Source organism: Hemicordylus capensis, chromosome 14, assembly GCF_027244095.1.
Source record: "Hemicordylus capensis ecotype Gifberg chromosome 14, rHemCap1.1.pri, whole genome shotgun sequence".
Classification (NCBI taxonomy): domain Eukaryota; kingdom Metazoa; phylum Chordata; class Lepidosauria; order Squamata; family Cordylidae; genus Hemicordylus; species Hemicordylus capensis.
In genome coordinates, this window is record NC_069670.1 from 20437166 (window position 1) to 20457040 (window position 19875).

The window sequence follows — 19875 nt, forward strand, 5'->3', positions numbered from 1 at the left end:
GGTGAAAATGAAAGAACCCCAATATACAACCTACTTTTCAATCTATATAGTAATCAAATATCTTCTTAAATCAGAAATATAGGTAAAATTGTAGACTGAACAATATTGATCCACTACACAAAATCTATGACTCCACTACACAAAAACTATGCCACATGTAATCACTTGTAAGAAGATCTAATATATAAGTAAGATTGCAAGATCTGTATAAAACAATTTGTAAGATCTAATCATAATCATAAATATCAAAGTCCTACACTCTAGATGATGAAAAGCCCTTTGGTTGCAAAATCCAAGAAGAGGCCTTAAGGATGTTTCTCATAGAGTTACGAAGTCATTTGTTTGCTCCCAAGGAAATCTTCACAATCCTTTACCACGAATAAGCAAATGTATGTTCCTCATGAAGTCTGACACATCATCATAGAGTCCAAGGAAATTCTTTATAATCCTTAAAACAAGCCAGACTTGTTTTGACTATGGTATAGTCTTCATTAATCAGAAAGATTCAGGTTCCTTGTAATCCTTACAGGTGACATAGTTTTTGTGTAGTGGAGTCCTAGATTATTGATCAATACTGTTTAGTCTACAATTTAACCTATATTTCTGACTTTAAAAGATATTTGATTATTATATAGATTGAGAAGTAGATTGTTAAACAGAGGAATTTTAGTTTCTCTGGGAATTGTAGTTTCCCTTACCAAACAATTCCTTGTGTTACTGGAGGGAAGTTGTAATGTATTGATTTTATACCACTCTGTCAGAACTGCCTTCTAAAAATCTGGGAATTGTAGTTTGGTGAGAGTGCTAAGAAGAGAGTACCTTTAGCTCCACAAGGTACTAAAATTCCCAGGGATTTCTGGGGAGTCGGAATGCCTGCTGAAACAGGTGAACTCCGCCATGTAGGCATGTTCCTCTCTGATTCTCAGGCTGGTGGGGTTGGGCTGAGCTTGGCTGACTAGAGAGCTAGCCATTATTTATTTATTTATTCATTTCATTTCATTTCATTTCAATACCATCTGATATAGAAATCTCCAGGTGGTGTACAAATTAAAACATAAAACAATATAAAACAGTTAAAATTCATAAAACCGATAAAATCTCAATAAATAAAAACACATTAAAATTTAGATTTCAATTAAAAATCTAATTAAAAATCTGGGGAAACAGGTACATCTTCAGGGTCCTCCTAAAAGCAAACAGAGAAGGAGATGCTCTTATTTCAGCAGGGGAGCACATTCCGAAGCTCTGGGGCAGCCACAGAGAAGGCCTGGTCCCAAGTCGCCACTGAATGAGTCGGTGGCAGCTGTAACCAGACCTCTCCAGATGATCTTAAGAAATGACAGGGTTTGTGACAGAGAAGGTGCTCTCTTAAGTACCCTGGACCCAAGCTGTTAAGGGCTTTATAGGTAATCATCAGCACTTTGTATTTCGTTCGGAAACATATTGGCAGCCAGTGCAGTTCTTTCAAAATGGGTGTTATATGGTCCCTTCGGGTATACCCAGAGACCAATCTGGCTGCCACATTCTGTACCAGTTGAAGTTTCTGAACTACATACAAAGACAGCCCTACATTAGTCAAACCTAGAGGTTACCACTGTTCTAAGGTCATTTGTCTCCAGAAATGGACGTATGTGACATATCAGCCGAAGCTGATAAAAAGCACTCCTGGCCACTGCTTCAACCTGAGAAACCAAGGAGAGTTTAGGATCCAGGAGCACTCCCAGACTACGGACCTGATCTTTTATGGGGAGTGTAACCCTATCCAGAACAGGCAGATCTAAGCCATCTCTCGGATCCCAATCCCCTACAGACAGTGCCTCTGTCTTATTTGGATTCAACTTCAGCTTGTTATCACTCATCCAGCCCATTATCACCTCCAGGCAGGGGGGGTCATGACATTTCCTGATGGTTGGTATGGAGAAGTATGAAACGGGCTTCTTTCCACCTTCTCTCCTGCACCCAGAATCCTCCAGGGCTCATGAGCATCCTGGACGATGTGTGCGCCACCATGCACGCCAAGGGTGAAGGTGCAGACCACACCCTGCTGCAGAAGCTCCAGACGGCGCTTGGCACCCACCCCCACTTCAACAGCTGGAACAAAGGCTTTGTCATCCATCACTATGCAGGCAAGGTGAGTATCTTATATCCAAAAAAACAAGGGCTGCCCATCAATTGAATGAATGAATGAATAATCAAGTTGATGAGGAAAGTTGGGTGGGTTTTACCATGGGGTCTAGAAAGTTATTTGATTTTAGTTATAGCCTGCCCCAACGAGCTGGTTAAAAAAGAAATCTGCAAGGAATACCAACTTCTGCAATGGAGGAAACATTCCAAGATGGCAGCTATTTGCATTTTGAGGGAAGGAGCGGTGGTGCTGGGTGAATAATGAGTGAGGGCGAGTGAGCAGATTTTCCTGAGTGAGGGCATTCTCTCTCTCTCTCTCTCTCTCTCTCTCACACACACACACACACACACACACACACACTCTCTTACTTGAGTGATTTCTTTCTGGTGGTGCAGGTTTCCTACGATGTGGAGGGTTTCTGTGAGCGCAACCGGGACGTTCTCTTTACGGATCTCATCGAGCTGATGCAGAGCAGTGAGCTGTGAGTGTGTATGGTGGGGGGGAGGTGATGTAATGGAAATGGGGGTACCGTCTATCCCTCAGCAGTGCCCTTTGGCTACCTTCAAGCCTCTGTCCACAACATAGGGACATAGAAAGCTGCCATATACCGAGTCGGACCATTGGTCTATCTAGCTCAGTTTTGTCTACTCTGACTGGCAGCAGCTTCTCCAAGGATGTAGGCAAGAGTCTCTCAGCCCTGGAGATGTCAGGGAGGGAAGATCTTCCCAGAGCGGCCCCATTCCCTAAGGGGAGTATCTCACGCATGTAATCTCCTTCCATTCAAATGGAAGACCAGGACAGACCCTGCTTAGCAAAGGGGACAAGCCATGTTTGCTACCACAAGACCAGCTCTCCTCCCAACCCTCAGACTTTGTTCAATCAGTCGTATCAATCTCTTTATTACAGTCTATGGTCAGAATAAAGTAAAAATATATATATTTTACAAAATAACCATTTCTGTTGTAAGAAAGCTGTTTCCCCGCTTCTGTAGTATCGTCAGATCACATGGTTAAAATTAGAGAATCCACCTCACAGTGGAGCTGGGGTTCCCAAGCTTGCTGTTGAACTACAATTCCTATCACTCCCCACGGCAGTAGATTGTGGCTGGGATGATGAGAGTAGTAGGCCAAGAGCAGCTGCAGAACCCCGGGCCGGGAGCCCTTGCAGTAGAAAACTGAGAATCCCCTGGAGACCCGTGTTCCCTGTGACGGGGCTTCCCAGATGTTGTTGACTACAACTCCCATCACCCCCAGCCAAAGGCCACTGCAGCTGGGGATGATGGGAGTTGTAGTCAACAACATCTGGGAATCCCTGCTACAGGGAATACTGCTTGAGACATAGGAACATAGGAAGCTGCCTCATACTGAGTCAGACCCTTGCTCCATCTAGCTCAGTGTTGTCTACCCAGACTGGCAGCGGCATCTCCAAGGTTGCAGGCAGGAATCTCTCTCAGCCCTGTCCTGGAGATGCTGCCAGGGAGGGAACTTGGAACCTTCTGCTCTTCCCAGAGCGGCTCCATCTCCTGAGGGGAATATCTTCCAGTGCTCACACATGTGGTATCCTATTCAAATGCAAACCAGGGTGGACCCTGCTTGCTGCCACCAGACCAGCTCTCAGAGAACCCATGCAAGCCTAAAGGATCCAATTGTGATGTTTCTTGAATGGCCGCGCCATGGTGAGGAAGGAGCAAGGAGAGGGAAATGGGTTTAAGTGGGTTTTGGCCTCCACAGGCCTCCACTGTCCTGGGCTTATTTTTGTCCTCCCGAGGTGCCCTCACCCCTTCCTGATCTTCAGGAATGAATTCCCTCTGTCTTGATCTCATCTCAGTGCAAGGCCCAGTAGGATGGGCCTTGTGTTCTCCCCTGGGAGATGCGAAACCAAATCCCAACTTTGTTAAGTGGCCTTGGCCAAGCCTGTATGTTGGCCTCAGTTTTCCTCATCTGTAAAATGAGGAAATGAGGGACTGACTTTGCAACAGTGTAGGAAGAACTAATACAGGAAGGGCCAGGTAGAACTTTTGAGGTATTGAACCTGGTATAGCAACGATGAGTCTTTGTTGTCGTCACTCCCCGGGCTCCCTGGACCTTTCCCTCTGAATAAACTGACTCTGTCTCCTTTCCTCTGAAAGCCCCTTCATCCGAGACCTCTTTCCCGAAAGCCTCAATGCGGAGAAGAAGGGGCGTCCCACCACTGCCGGCACCAAGATCAAGGTAGCGTGTCGGGGAGAGATGGGTGGGAGTGCAGAAGAAGCCTGCAGTCCCTTCCAGATACCTAGACATGGTTATTTATTGCATCTTCTATAAAGGAAGTTGGGGGTGGGGGTGAATAGCTTAGCTTCAGCAAAGTGGCTGCAGTGTGTGTGTGTCTTGCTTGGTAATGCACATTGCTGGACCACGGGGAGTTCTAGTTTTAAAAGTGGACCAAAATCAGCCCACTGCTGCCTTGACGTGTGTGCCTGATCACATGCCGTAAAAGCAACCAGAAACCCTTGACTGGAACCTGGGAGCAAACTGGGAAGCTCAGGCAAAACAGCTACAATGCAGGTTGGACCTCTTGCTTTTGCTGCATCCAGCAAAGTCCCAGCTGGAAGAGGGGTGGGTTGATTTTTTTTTTTTTTTTAGAAGAAAAAGTTAATAGAGTCATCCCTCAGCAACTGCTAGGGTTCCATTCTGGCACAACCTCGCCATAGGCAAATTCATGGTTGGCGAGGCATTAACGTCTATGGGAAACAGGGGGTTAGGGGAACCGCGGCTAAAATAAAGGGAAAATAAAATAAAGGGGGGAAAGCTTTAAAATCCTGTAATATTGCCAGGAGTCACCAGGAAGGAGCAGATTGAACCTCTTGAAATCTTATGAACCCCACAAAGTCACTCAAAGGCATTTTAGGAAACATAGGAAGCTGCCATATACTGAGTCAGACCATTGGTCTATCTAGCTCAGTACTGTCTACCCAGACTGGCAGCAGCTTCTCCAAGGTTGCAGGCAAGATTCTCTCTCAGCCCTGTTTTGGAGATGCTGCCAGGGAGGGAACTTGGAACCTTTTGCTCTTCCCAGAGTGGCTCCATCCCCTGAGGGGAATCTCTTCCAGTGCTCACACTTCTAGTCTCCCATTCAGATGTAACCAGGGCAGACCCTGCTTAGCTAAGGGGACAAGTCATGCTTGCTACCACCAGACCAGCTCTCCTCTCCAATTTTAAATTGGCAAGGGACAGCAAGGTCAGGAAGGGTCACCAAGAGGAATGAGCAGACCGAACCCACCCAATAGCTGAACAACCCCTACCCCCATCACTAAAAAAAACCCCTCGCCAATTGCAGATACTCGGGTTGTGGTTGGCAGAGGATGACTGTACTCAGTGAAGTGGCCCAGATCGTGAGATCTGTCCATTTCTAGCATGAAAACATCCTTAAAAGTTTCCGAAATGGATTCACTGGATGCTCTGGTCCATTAGAAAGTAGCAGCTTCTTGGAGTGACTTTTATGTGCCTAATCTGAACACACATCTCCTTGCCAGAGAGTAACTTAATGGAGAAGGCCCTTTACCGATGTGTACTAGGAAGCAGTTTCTGAGAGGGATTTCAGAGAGTTGTCTGTCTGAAAACAATTTTCAGCAATTTGAGACAGAGAGGAGAAGCCAAAGGTTTTGCACACAGATGTGATCAGTCCTTGTTTGCGTGCTTCTGCAGTTTGTTCTGTGCTGAAATATAATTTGTAGGAAGAGGTTTTACCTCGAATGAGACAGATTTCTGAAATCATCGATCCTCAGAGCTGCTTTTAAGTGCTATATTTACTTGAATCTAAGACTAGTTTCCCTGCCAAGTTCTTTGATGTTAGGAACTGGGGGATTGTCTTAATTCTGTGGGGACAGCAGAGTGCTGATGGCTGGCTCATTTGGGGCTTGTCTTTTTTGCGTGTGCTTATTGTCCTCTTCTTTCCCACTCACCCTGCAAAAAGAAACACGCCAACAACCTGGTGGACACGCTGATGAAATGCACACCCCACTACATCCGCTGCATCAAGCCGAACGAGACCAAGCGGCCCCGTGACTGGGAGGAGAGCAGGTGGGGACCCACCGGGCATTGTGGGGCGGGTGCCGGTGTCCCCTCGAACAGGGATTCCCAGATGTTGTTGACTACAACTCCCAGAGTCCCCAGCTGTGATGACTTTGGCTTGGGGATGATGGGAGTTGTAGTCAGCATCAGGGAATCCCTGTCCCACTGGGTGGGACGTGAGGTGGCTTCTTTCCTGTGTGGCATGGTCGGATTCTCAAGTTTAGGTCGTGAGTTGCACCACTAGAGAAAAGGGCTGCATTCAGACATCGCAGGAATGGATTTAGAACTGCAGTAAACTGGGGACTGACAATCCCCCATTCCCATTCACTGACAATCCCCCATTCCCAATTTGGAAAACTCCAGAGGCAAGTTAGTGTTTCCCAGGTTAGCGTTCCCCCCTCCACTTTCTGGTCCTCCGAGCTTGGTTCTGCCCACTTGTATAGCCCAGCCGGTGCCAGACTGTGGGCATGGCTTCACAGCTCCAGGAAATTGCTCACGGGGTGGGAGATGTTCTGCAGGTCCCGCACATCCAGCACAGACCGGCCGCTGCCGTTGCTGCAAGGACCGCAGACTTCAAGCAGGGCTCCCCTGTTAGTGCTGCTGGCGCTTCCATTATAAGAGCATCAGGGCCTGGTGTGCCTGCTGGCAGGCAGAGGTAGTAGGAAGTGGGCAGGGTGGGGCATGGCATTCAGTCAGGGAACACACCATGGAGTGCTGGGTAAGCCCTAGAGCGTCACCCCTGTTGTTGGTGCTGCTCCGAGCTGGCCTCTCACAGGTCGCCTCACCTGTAACCACTGTTCTAGCAGTGGAAGCATGCACAAAGACCACCCAACCTAACAGAGGTTTAGAGCGGCGAAACTGAGGAATAAGCCCTGCTCCCAATTCCGATTTTGGGAAGTAAACTGAACCCTGCGGTTTGGTTGCGAAGCTGTGGTTGCATGCATTCAGACATCGCACATTTGCCAGTAACCTGTAACTCCAGTTTTGTGTGATGTCTGAATGCAGCCTAGGAATTGGCCAGCCAGAACATTCGGCGGGGTGATCTGCCAGGTTCCTAGCTTCCTGCTCACGTCAAGGGGCACCTTCTCTTCTCTTTAGCAGGGGGAGAGCAACTGCTCCTCTCCAGCCCAGCATAGTGTCCCTTCAGTGGCTGTTGCCGGGATCTCCCTGATAGGTAACTTTGCCTAAGAAGCCCCTTGGAAACGGCAAACCCTGTTCTCATCCCTTTTGCTCTGTAAAAGGGGACTTCAGGGACTACTTTTGTTGAAAAGCAGAGCGAACAGGCCGAGGTTGGCCTCATTAAGGGGACCCTCCCCACTGGGCCAAGGGGCAGCTTCTCCCTCACATTGAACAAGGGGAGAGCTGCTGTCCGTATGGTCAAAGCTTACAGAGCATCCCTCCCAGGGGCGGTGGCTGGTGCCTCCCTCGTGTCTTTCTTTAGATTGGGAGTCCTTTTGTGACAGGAAACCATCTTTCAGCACACAGTTTGAGAATCCCCCCTGCTAACCAGACCGGGGGCACCTTCTTAAAATGGCGGCTCTCTTGCATTTAACAGGGGGAGAGCAACTCTCCGGCTCCAGCCCAGCACAGAGTCCCTTCGGTGGCTGCCGCTGGTGTCTTCTTTGTGTCTCTTTTTAGTCAGGGAACCCCTTCGGGACAGGGAAACCTCTCCTCTCCTCTCCTCTCCCTTTTGCCTTGTAAGCCGCTTTCCTTTTGTTGAAAAGCAGCATGTCAATATTTTAAATTATTATTATTTATAGTATTGTATGAGTGTGAGTGAGAGAAACAAACAACAGGTCACCCCCTGGACAAAGCTGGCATCGTCTTCAGCTGAAAGTCAGACATAGGGGGAACAGTCTAAGCAATGAAGAAATAACCTCTGTCCCCTTGTGCTCACTGAGCCAAGAAGCCCTTTTGAAAGTGGCATTTCTCTTGATTGAGCGGGGGGAGAGCAGCTGGCCCTCTCCGTCTCCAGCACAGCATCCCTCCAGTGGCTGTTGCTGGTGTCTGTCTTACGGGGTTTTTTTAAGATTGTGAGCCCTTTGGGGACAGGGAGCCATCTTATTCATTTATTTATATCTATGTATACCGCTTTGGGAACCTTTGTTGAAAAGTGATATATAAATATTTTATTTACTGATAAGGGTGTGTATAGATAGAATATATAAATATTCATCATCCTACATGGAATCCATGCCCATGAAACATGGTGACAGCCAGTCAGAACAGCTGCCTTTCTAAAGCAGGCCAGGCCTGCTCCACTGGGGCCCTCCGGCAGATGTTGGCCTACAGCTCCCATAATCCCTGGCGATTGGCCACTGTGGCTGGGGATTATTTATTGATTGATTGTTGAATTTATACACCACCTTTCATTAAAACAATCCCATTGTGCCTCCACAATGTGGTCTGATTCTTTATATCAACTTCGGCCCTCCATCTGTTTTTGGACTACAATTCCCATAATCCCCAGCCACAGTGGCCAATAGCCGGGGATTATGGGAGCTGTAGGCCAACATCTGCCAGAGGGCCAAAGTTAGCCATGATAACTAACTAGATATCTAGATCCATCGGTTAGCCATAATAACTTGAAGCTTGGGTTCCCAGCCTGTGGTCCTCCTGATGTTGGTGTACTACAACTCTCACCATCCCCAGCTACAATTCATTGTGACTGGGGATGATGGGAGTTGTAGTTCGGCAACCTCGGGAGGACCACGGGCTGGGAACCCCTGACTTAAAGGAAACCCCATGTCCAGAGGCAGTCTACCTCTGGAATACCAGCTCCTGAGAGACAAACGGCAGGGGCCGGCTCTTCATGCCCAGCCCTCGAGTCAACGAGCTGGCCTCTCTGAGAAACAGGACCCTGGACTCTCAGGTCCCAGTTCCGTCTTATCCAGCAGGACGCTTGGGGTGGAGTTTGGGGCCTGGTCAAGGGTGATCAGATATAGCGGACTTCCAGCCAGTTTGCTTCCTCCCAGGCGGGGGTCTCAAAAGCACGTGGTGGTGGTGGTGGGAGTGAGGTGCTTAAATGGTTCCTGGGGTTGACCCTCCATTGCCACTCCGCTCCCAGGGTGAAGCACCAAGTCGAATATCTGGGCCTGCGGGAGAATATCCGGGTGCGCCGAGCTGGCTACGCTTATCGACGGGTTTTCCAGAAATTTCTCCAGAGGTGAGACTTCCTACCCCACAGGTTGGGGAGAGGTGAGGCTAACCCAGCCACACCCGGCCTTTGTCCTCTGATGGGAAGGCCTGCCTCCCACGAGAAGAGGGGTTGCCCACTGACCTGCAAAAAGCAGTCCAGCCTGCTCCAGGGTTGGGATGAGGCAAGTTTGTGAAGGGGAGGGGGAAGTCTCCTCCTCCTCCTAGTTCATCAGTATGGTAAAGTGGAACCTCCAGGTTCAGGAGCAGCCTATCACTGAACAGCGGTGGCTGAGGGACATCTCACGAGGAAGGGCTGTTGCTTTCGATCTTGGAGATCGCCTCTCTCTCTCTCTCTCTCTCACCCCCCCTCTTTTGCTCAGATACGCCATTCTGACCCCTGAGACATGGCCCTCCTGGCGTGGGGATGAGAAGCAGGGTGTGGTGCACCTGATGAAGTCCGTCAACATGGACGCTGACCAGTATCAGCTGGGGCGGACCAAGGTTTTCATCAAAGCTCCCGAATCGGTGAGTAAGGAAGAGCCATTTGGGGAGGGGAACAGCTATAGAGATCCCCTAGTCCCCCCTCTCCTTCCCTTCTCTCGGTTTCCTTCCTTCCGCACTGGAGCTCATTCTGTTTTTTAAAATGCATGACCCAGAAAGAGAGCCAGGGAAATGGCACTCCCTTCTGGCACCTGGTTCTGGAGACATAATCCAGTCGCTCAGCCACCCACCCAGCCACCCCTGTTCTTTCTCCCCTCACCCTTTCTTTTGCTTCTAGCTTTTCCTTCTGGAGGAGATGCGGGAGCGCCGTTATGACAACTACGCCCGCGTCATTCAAAAGGCTTGGCGCAAGCACGTGGCTGTGCGCAAATACATCCGGATGAGGGAAGAAGGTGAGCTGCTGTCCCCGCCTTGAGTCAATCCTAGGAACAGAGGAAGCTGCCGTATATGGAGTCCGACCCTGGGTCCGCCCAGTTCAGTACTGTCTACACTGACTGGCAGCGGCACTCCAAGGCTTCAGGCAGCTAGGCACTGACTGGCAGCGGCACTCCAAGGCTTCAGGCAGCTAGGCACTGACTGGCAGCGGCGCTCCAAGGCTTCAATCCCTGGCAGCTACCTGGAGATGCTGCTGGGGACTGAACCCGGGACCTTCTGCCCACAAAGCAGATCCTCTTCCACTGAGTGATGGCCTCATCTCCAGAGGAAGCTGCCTTTTATTGGGTCAGACCCTTGGTCCCTCTCGCTCAGTAGTGTCTACACTGACTGGCAGCAGCTCAGCTTTCAGGCAGGAGTCTTCCCCAGCCCTACTTAGATGATGCCAAGGATTGGACCTGGGACCTTCTGCATGCTGAGCAGCTGCGCTTCCCCTGAGCTGCGGCCCGATCTTCAAGTGTCGGGGATCCCCCTAGGGCTAAGCCAGAGTTGAATAACTTTGGCCTCCAACTGCTGTCAAGACTTTAATTCCTTCCCATCATCTCCAGCCACAGTTGGCCGAAAGTCAGGGAGATGGGAATTGTAGTCCAGCATCTGCAGGAGGGGGGCCAAAGTTGTACAGTCCTGGGCTAAGCCCAAATGGAGTTTACTATAGCCCAGGGTTCGGCCCAGAGGCTGACTTGGCGTGGCAGCACTTGACCCCTACGACGTGGGAACTGGGATCTGGAAAGCTGTCTCTGAACATGTGCAGAGTGCCTTTCCTCTCGTCCCTGAGCGACTAAAACCAGGGGCTTACGGAATGTTTGCTCTCCGTTTTCCAAAGCATCCAACGTCGTCCTGAACAAGAAGGAGCGTCGTCGGAACAGCATCAACCGCAACTTTGTGGGCGACTACATCGGCCTGGAGAACCACCCCGAGCTGCGCCGGTTTGTGGGCCGGCGAGAGCGCGTTGACTTTGCCGACACCATCACGAAGTACGACCGGCGGTTCAAGGTGAGCCGTGGGGTGGCCAGAGAGGCCCTACCCTCTCCCGTCATGCGCAATGGCTTCCCTTTCTCCAAGGAAAGAAGAACTTGCTGGATTGCAGCAAGAGTTATCGGGTGTGGTGGTGGAGAAGCTAAGCTGTGACTCGCTGCCATGGACACTTGCTGGGCCAGACCTGAAGCTCCGGAGTCCCAACACCCTGTTCCCCACAGTGGCCCCTCAGATGGAACCTAGGAAGCTGCCTTTTACCGAGTCAGACCCTTGGTCCACCTAGCTCAGTAGCGTCTACACTGACTGGCAGCGGCTTCTCCGAGGTTGCAGGCCGGAATCTCTCTCAGCCCTACCTGGAGATGCTGGTTCAGGATTGAACCCGAGACCTTCTGCAGGAAAAGCAGATGCTCTGCCACTGAACTATGGCTCCATTCAGGAGGCCTGCAAGCAGGATGGGAAGACTAACTGCTTCTGCCCATGGAGGCTCCATTTAGCCATCATGAACCTGTCACAAACTGATAAACACATTCTCCTCCATGAATCTGCCCAATCCCCTTTTGAAGGTCATCTAAGCCGTTGCCACACCCTTTGGCAGCGAATGCGATCAGTTAACGATGCATACAGGTGAAACTCGGAAAATTAGAATATCGTGCAAAAGTCCATTAATTTCAGTAATGCAAATTAAAAGGTGAAACTGATATATGAGACAGACGCATTACATGCAAAGCGAGATAAGTCAAGCCTTAATTTGTTATAATTGTGATGATCATGGCGTACAGCTCATGAAAACCCCAAATCCACAATCCTAGAAAATTAGAATAGTACATGGAACCAAGAAGACAAGGATTGTAGAAAAGAACAATATCAGACCTCTGAAAAGTATAAGCATGCATATGTATTCAGTACTTGGTTTGGGCCCCTTTTGCAGCAATTACTGCCTCAATGCGGCGTGGCATGGATGCTATCAGCCTGTGGCACTGATGAGGTGTTATGGAAGACCAGGATGCTTCATTAGCAGCCTTCAGCTCTTCTGCATTGTTTGGTCTCATGTCTCTCATCCTTCTCTTGGCAATGCCCCATAGATTGTCTATGGGGTCAGGTCAGGCGAGTTTGCTGGCCAATCAAGCACAGTACACTGTATACTTTTCAGAGGTCCGATATTGTTCTATTCTACAATCCTTGTCTTCTTGGTTCCATGTAATATTCTAATTTTCTGGGATTGTGGATTTGGGGTTTTCATGAGCTGTACGCCATGATCATCACAATTATAACAAATGAAGGCTTGACTTATCTCGCTTTGCATGTAATACGTCTGTCTCATATATCAGTTCCACCTTTTAATTTGCATTACTGAAATTAATGGACTTTTGCACGATATTCTAATTTTCCGAATTTCACCTGTGCAGTATGGATGGTGACCTACACCGTGTGAAGAGAGGCTTGCTTTGGCTCATCTCTTTTCCAACTCTGTGTGCCTGGAGGGTTCCTAGTTTCGTCCTCTGCTCTCCCTCCTTCTGCAGACGGTGAAACGGGACCTGATTCTCACCCCCAAATTCCTCTACTTGATTGGCCGCGAGAAGGTGAAGCAAGGACCAGATAAAGGGACCATCAAGGAAGTCCTGAAACGGCAGATCGAAGTGGAAAGGATCCAGTCGGTCTCCCTGAGGTAAGCAGCCATGGGATTGCCGGTGTGTGTGGGTCACAGCAGTTGCCACTTCTACACAGTGGGGGGAAATTTTCCTCCCTTGAAACTGTTGTTCCTAGCTGCATGTGAAGAAATGGATCTCAATATTCTCCTTAATCACCCTCCCCATGTTAGAAGGAGCCATTTTTGAGGGGAAGGCCACAGGAAACCCACCTAGTGAGCACTCAGAACTCAAGAGGCCTTCTCAGTTGTTCCACTCAGGAGGCCTTCCCAGTCAAGCCAACGGGCCTGTGGAACTCTCTTCCACTTGAGAGCGGAGGGGTTGTGTCACCTCTTGAGACATTCTGACCCACACCTGTGGCCTCTGCTCTCTCCACACCTAACCCAAGCACCCTTCAGGATGACTTCATCATTGTTCACGAGCCGCAGTACGACAGTGTCCTGGAGTCTGTCTTCAAGACAGAGCTGCTGAGCTTACTGTGCAAGCGCTACGAAGAGAGGACCCAGAAGCAGCTGATGACCAAGTTCAGCAACCAGTAAGTTGCTCCGAAACTCATTAACATGCAGGATTGCCCCCTGGGTCACACCAGCACTCTGGCCCAGTTCCCCGTTTTCAGTGCTAGCCAGTCAAAACGGTAGCTCCTAGCTTTCAGATTTTCCTTGTACAAAACGACGACAAATATTTATATACCACTTTTCAACAAATGGTTCCAAAGTGGTTTACACAGAGAGATAATAAATAAAAATAAGATGACTCCCTGTCCCCAAAGGGGTCACAAACTAAAAAGATAGACACCAGCAACCATCACTGGAGGTCCTGTGCTGGGGGTGGAGAGGGCCAGTTACTCTCCCCATGCTAAATAAAGAGAATCGCCATGTTTTAAAAGGTGCCTCTTTGCCCAGTTTAGCAGTTCACAAGCAGGAAGAAAAAAAGAAAGAAATATTACATGTTTATCCTAAATATTATGAGAAAAGAGTTCCGCTCTATTCTGCGCTGGTCAGATTTCACTTGGAATAGTGGCTGGCATCCAGGCTAAGAGCATTTATCTGAATCGAAGAAGACTCTGAATTTAAGACCCTCTTAAAAAGCAGTAATGGCACAGCGGGGAAGCGCCTTGCCTAGCGAGCAAGAGGTTGCCGGTTCAAATCCCGGCTGGGATGTTCCCCTATGGGGAATGCCTGTATCGGGCAGCAATGATCTAGGAAGATGCTGAAAGGCATCATCTCATACTGCGAGGGAGGAGGCCATGGTCAACCCCTCCTGTATTCTACCAAAGACAAGCACAGGGCTCTGTGGGCGCCAGGAGTCGACACCGACTCGAGGGCACCACTTTACCTTTAAAAAGTAAGAGGTTAAATACAGGTTATATGACCTGTTTTTTTATTTCTAGTATCAAAAAACTTGGGGGAAACCTAGTCTTGGTCTTGTGGTAGCAAGCATGAACTGTCCCCTTTGCTAAGTAGGATCTGCCCTGGTTTGCCTTTGGATGGGTGACTACATTTGTGAACACTGTAAGATATTCCCCTGAGGGGATGGGGCCACCCTGGGAAGAGCATCTGCCTGCTTGTATGCAGAAGGTTCCAAGTTCCCTCCCTGACCTTTTCAAGATAGGATTTAGAGAGACTCCTGCCTTCAACCTTGGAGAAGCTGCTGCCAGTCTGTGTAGGCAATACTGAGCTAGATGGACCAAGGCTCTGACTCAGTATATGGCAGCTCCCTATGCCCCTAAATCAGGCCTGCTCAACTTCGGCCCTCCTGCAGATGTTGGCCTACAACTCCCATAATCCTTGGCTATTGGCTACTGTGGCTGGGGATTATGGGAGGTGTAGTCCAAAAACATCTGGGGGGCCTAAGTTGAGCAGGCCTGCCCTAAATACAGCAATAGCACAACTCAGGAGCTACTCCAGAGGACTACTTAATTTCGAGAGGGATTCCATTGAGTCCCACAGACGTCAGCCATGTGGCCGGTTCTGGGCCTGGGTTCAGAAGAGGGCAATTGAGATGGAGAGGGCTCCAGAAATCAAGCCTTAGGAGGAGCAGTTGAAGGAACTGGGCATGAAGTACCTGGAGAAGTGAAGGCTCAAGACGGACAGCTGTCTTTGGATATCTGAAGGGCAGAGGAGGAGGAGGAGGAGCGGAATAGGAATACGACAAATGTTTATATACCACTTTTCAAAGCAAAGTTCCCATACATAGATATGAATATATAAATAAATAGAATGGCTCCCTGTCCCCAGAGGGCTTACAATCTAAAAAGAAACGTAAGAGAGACGCCAGCAACGGCCACTGGAGGGATGCTGTGCTGGGGATGGAGAGGGCCGGTTGCTCTCCCCCTGGTCAATAACGAGAATCGCCACTTGGCTCAGTGAGCACAAGGGGACTTGTTCTTTGTTGCTCCTGAGGGCAGGCAGGACTGGAACCAAGGTGTGGAAAGAAGGAAGCAGACTTCGGCTAGACCTTTGGAGGAATGTCCTACCCAGTCTGCTGCGTGCAGTGGTGGGCTCTGCTTTTATGGAGATTTTGAAACCGAAGCTGAATGCTCTAAGGGACGCTGTCACCGATTCCGGCCCTGGGTGGCAAGCAGGGTGGGACTAGATGACCTCTGGGGTCCCTTCCAGCGCTAACATTCCATCCTGCCCTCCCTCCAAGGAGCTTGTGGCGGCATCCCTGGTTCTCCTCAATATGATCCTCACAATCCTGCAAGGTGTAGATTTGGCTAGCGAGCAGCCCGCTGGGAGCCAGAAAGCAGGGCATGAAGGCAGCCATGCCTCCAGCATCCATCTCCTAAAGCCTTCTCTCTCTCTCCCTCCCAGGCTGGAGTTCAAGGTGAAGAAGGATGGCTGGGGGCCCTGGGGGGCCGCCGGGTCCCGCCAGATCCAGTTCCAGATCTGCCAGGGAGACTTAACTCTGCTCCGCAACAATGGGAAAGTTCTAGTGGTCAGCATTGGGCCCGGCTTGCCCCGAAATGCCCGTGAGTGTCTGTGTGCAGTTTGCTTGAGGAGGGCGAAGAGGGCGGAGGTGGCTGGGAGGCTCAGAAATGGCTTCCGCTTGTTTGTTTGGATTAAGACGCAAGGCCCTCTAAAGAGGCTCACAGACAAGGACAAGGACGACGCCTGTCAAAGAAATAATGATGGAAACTGCAGCCTGTCTTGGGAAAGCCAGTCAGATTGGGGAGTTATCATTTAAACAGAAATTAATTCTAAAATGCAATGGGTTAAATGGAAAGCCTGCCAAAACAGGGCAGTCTTCACCACTTTTTTGAAGGCTGAAAGGGACGGGACCCTAACTGGCCTGCCTGGGGGTCCCAGTAGCGTTCCGCAGAGAACAAGAGAAAGAGACAAAGAACAAGGGCCTTCCCAGGAGATTTCGGCGGCCAGGCAGCCTCCTAGCCGTCGGGGTCCCAAAAAGTATGGGGCATTTAAAGCGATCAGCCAGCACTTTGAGTGGAGCTCAGCACAGGATGGGTTCAGCAGGCTTCCAACAACTCAGGTGGCGAGCGAGTCCCCTGCCGGATGCTTGAAAGGCAGGTAGAGTGTCCGGCAATATTTTGAATCAAGTTCTCTTTCTCTTCTGGATGATGTGCATATACAAAACCACAGGTGTGGTCTTGAAGGGTTCGTTGCTGCTTTGGCTTCTTGGCTTCACTCGTGGGTTCTAAGCCGCCTGGCGGTTGCTTGTGGGGTGCTCTCTGAGTGGGTTGCCCAGATCTGCAGTGGGAATCCTTGCAGATTCCAACAAAAGCCTGAAAGCCTGAGGCTGCCCAGCCAGAGCCGTGTCCAGTGTGGGGCAGAATCCCTCGGCCCTCTTTCCCATCTCACGCTTGCCATGTTGGGTCCAAAAGCCCACCCGCTTGAGATCTCAGCTGACCATCTCCAGCGCGTTTGAGGGGCAGAGAGTCCAGGACACTGGTGTGGTGGGTGGGCCCCATGGGAAGGGAGGCCATCTCTACTTGGCCTGCGGACTGTGGCCTCTCTCTTTCAGGACCAACCCGGAAGGATAACAGGAAGAGCCGGTGCCTGGGTGGAAGCTCCGCTCCGGGCTGGAACACCCCAACTTCTGCAGGTAAAGGTGCCCTGGCCTCTGGAGGCTCAGTCTTGCAGGTTAAGGGGTGGAGTTCCTGCCTCCTAGGGGGCAAGGCTTCAGCGGACCACCGAGGGTGGGATTTTCTCCAGGACAGAGGGTGGGGCTTCCCGTCCGAAGCTGTGCAGTATTCTCTCCCTGCCCACACATATTCGTTTGATTATTATTATATTTATATGCCCACTTTTCAGCCAAGGCTGACTCCCAACTTGAGCTTATGACACACCCTCATTCACAAAAGAGCAATCTATAATATCACGATGCAGAAAGCCCGAGGCCGGCTTCGGACTCCGTTTCCCTCCCTTCTCCAACCCCTGCTAACTGAGCCAAGAGGCACCTTTTAAAGGTGGTGATTCTCTTTATGGAGGAGGGGGAGAGCATCTGGCCCTACCCACCCCCAGCACAGCATCTCTCCACTGGCTGTTGCTGGTGTCTCTCTTATATTTCTTTTTAGATTGCAAGCCCTTTGGGGACAGGGAGCCGTTTTACTTATTTATGTCTATGTAAACTGCTGTGGGAACTTTGGTGGGAAAGCGGTATGTATATAATATTGTTCATCTTTGTATTCTCCGCAGGTCCGAAGTGGAACAGCCGCGGTGGTGGGGGCCCTGGGCCGAGGCCCTCCTACCAGAACCGCCTCTCCATGACCAGGCAGGTCAGCATGGAGCAACCCAGCCTGCCCCGGCAAGGGGCCAGCACCCGAGCGAAAGCCCTCCCTGCTCAGCTCAACCTGGACTTCATGAATGTACCGGACCAGGGCGTGGCCGGGTGAGTGAGGCGGGGCCTGCCTGGGGGCGTGGCCTGTGCTCCCGGAGCCAGGCCTTCAAATGTGCTGGCCATTGGCCCCATATCTAGAGGGGTGAAGGCCTGGGAACAAGGGGGGTGGGGGAGATAGGGTCCCCCCCCGTTTTACTGGGATAAAATGGTGGGATAAGATTTTGTTTTACTGTTTTACTGGGATAAAATGGGTGTTTTTCCAGGTCTACAAATATTCGTTGTATTCACATCTCTAACGGTGATTTTTTAGCTCATGGTGATTTTCGGCAGCGTCTGCCCACCTAGAGATGGGAAAAGAGGTGATAGCATTGTCTGACTGCCAGTTTTCTCTGTGTTATCACCTCTTCGTTACCCCTAAGCAGTTAGGGTAAAATTGCCATCATTTTTGCACAAAAGAAAAGAGTTGGAGTGAGGGTTACGGTCACAACAAACTCTGTGGAGAGTACTCTCTCCATGGAGTAATCTCTGGAGGACATTCCTGCCCATTCTCATTTCCATTTTTCTGACAACAAAAATGACATTTTTATAGTCATTTGTGTATGCTTAAAACCTTTTAGAAGTTTTTAAACATGACTGCAAATTTGACCGATGGTCAGGAAAACAGAAGCATGATAAGATGCTGAAAGCTGAAAGCACTACAATGCTATTGCCTACTTTCCATCTCTAGGGGTATAGACCTCCAAAAAATCCAATGAACACTCATGCCCTGGAAATGGTAATGACCATTCAGCTGGGCAGCAAAGACGGCAAGCTAGCTAACTGCTTTCTGAGACCCTACCAATCCCCTCTGACTACAAGATTCCTCCTCTCGTGCTTCGAGTGGGAAGACCCCCTGGGTTTCTAGGGCTGAATCTCCCCCTCCCAACTCCCCATGCTTTGAATTCTGATCTTGTGACGTTGCCTTTGCTTTGGTTCACCCTGCCTTCCTCCAAGTTTTGTAAACAGTTAAGCTGATTGGGTGCTGAGCTTTCTAGCGCAGAGGAGAAACGCTTTGCATTACAGCTCAGCTCTTGGGAGGTTTGCACTCTGCCACACAGCTCAGGTCTTTGCAAGCTGGTTCGTTTGCACTGTGCCCCATAGCCCAGCTTCTTGCTGAACTGTAGGAGGCGGCGCTGTGTTGAAACATCATAGGATGGTGATTCCTTTCTGCTTGCATAACGAGAAGAAACAGTTTAACTTGTATATTTCACTACTGAAATAAGTTCCCCTCTGGTTAGGGGAGCAAGCGTCTTCCTTGCTTTTCAAGGTGGGAGGCACACCATCCATTTCAGCCTAGGAAGCTGCCTTATGTCAGGCCCTTGGTCCATCTGGCTGTACACTGACTGGCAATGACTCGCCCAGGTTTCAGGCAGGAGGCTCTCCCAGCCCTACCTGGAGAAGCTGCCAGGAGTTGAGCCTGGGCCCTTCTGCATGCCAAGCAGAGGCTCTGCCCCTGAACTACGGCCCCATCCTCAAAATGGTAGCCTCATGCAGAGTCAGCCCCTTGGTCCGTCTAGCTCAGTATTGTCTACTCTGACTGGCAGCAGCTCTCCGTGGTTTCAGGCAGGAGTCTTTCCCAGCCATATCTGGAGATGCTGCCAGGGAGGGAACCGGGGACCTGGCAGCAGAGGCTCTGCCCCCTGAGCGACAGCCCCGTCCCTTCAGGGGACTCTCTTAGAGCTCTCGCATGTCGTCACCCTTCCAAATGGGAACCAGGGTGGTCCCTGCTTAGCAAAGGGGACAGGGCAGCCTCGCCAACTCCAGACCAGCCCTCACCCCCACAGATCAGGCTGAAGAGTCAGAGAGTGGGGCTTTGGTGAGGGAACCTTTTCTGTCCCGACTTTTGGCCTCAACCGCCTCTGGTTTCCTCTCCCAGCCTGCAGCGGCGCCTCTCCAAGGAGGCCAAGCCTATCCCAGGAGGAGGCCGAGCCAAGCCCAAGCCCAAGCCCAAGCCTCAGCCCCGCTTCCCGCAGTGCCGGGCGCTGTATGCTTACGACGCGCAGGACACGGACGAGCTCAGCTTCAATGCTGACGATTTCATCGAAATCATCAAGGAAGGTGAGGCAGTGGAGGGGGCTGGAGCCGGCTCCCTCCCCTTCAGAAACATCCCCGACCTCTGCCCAAGCTTGTCGGGATCAGCAGCCATAGCTACGAGAACCTCAGGAGCAGTCGC

At 50.4% G+C, this 19875-nt stretch overlaps 1 protein-coding gene across 5 annotated transcripts in view; it reads left to right on the forward strand.

Annotated features, from left to right (window-relative positions):
* The window catches only part of LOC128337183 (unconventional myosin-Ie-like), a 55916-nt gene that overhangs the window by 34540 nt on the left and 1501 nt on the right, over positions 1-19875 (forward strand). For all 5 annotated transcript variants that reach the window (XM_053277896.1, XM_053277897.1, XM_053277895.1 and 2 more), the window contains exons 14-27: positions 1964-2131; positions 2521-2606; positions 4254-4335; positions 6077-6183; positions 9242-9340; positions 9693-9837; positions 10091-10205; positions 11069-11238; positions 12741-12886; positions 13255-13401; positions 15680-15837; positions 16848-16928; positions 17522-17714; positions 19579-19760. In XM_053277896.1, coding sequence (XP_053133871.1) covers positions 1964-2131; positions 2521-2606; positions 4254-4335; positions 6077-6183; positions 9242-9340; positions 9693-9837; positions 10091-10205; positions 11069-11238; positions 12741-12886; positions 13255-13401; positions 15680-15837; positions 16848-16928; positions 17522-17714; positions 19579-19760 — 1879 coding nt within the window. The remainder of the gene's footprint in view (positions 1-1963; positions 2132-2520; positions 2607-4253; positions 4336-6076; positions 6184-9241; positions 9341-9692; positions 9838-10090; positions 10206-11068; positions 11239-12740; positions 12887-13254; positions 13402-15679; positions 15838-16847; positions 16929-17521; positions 17715-19578; positions 19761-19875) is intronic.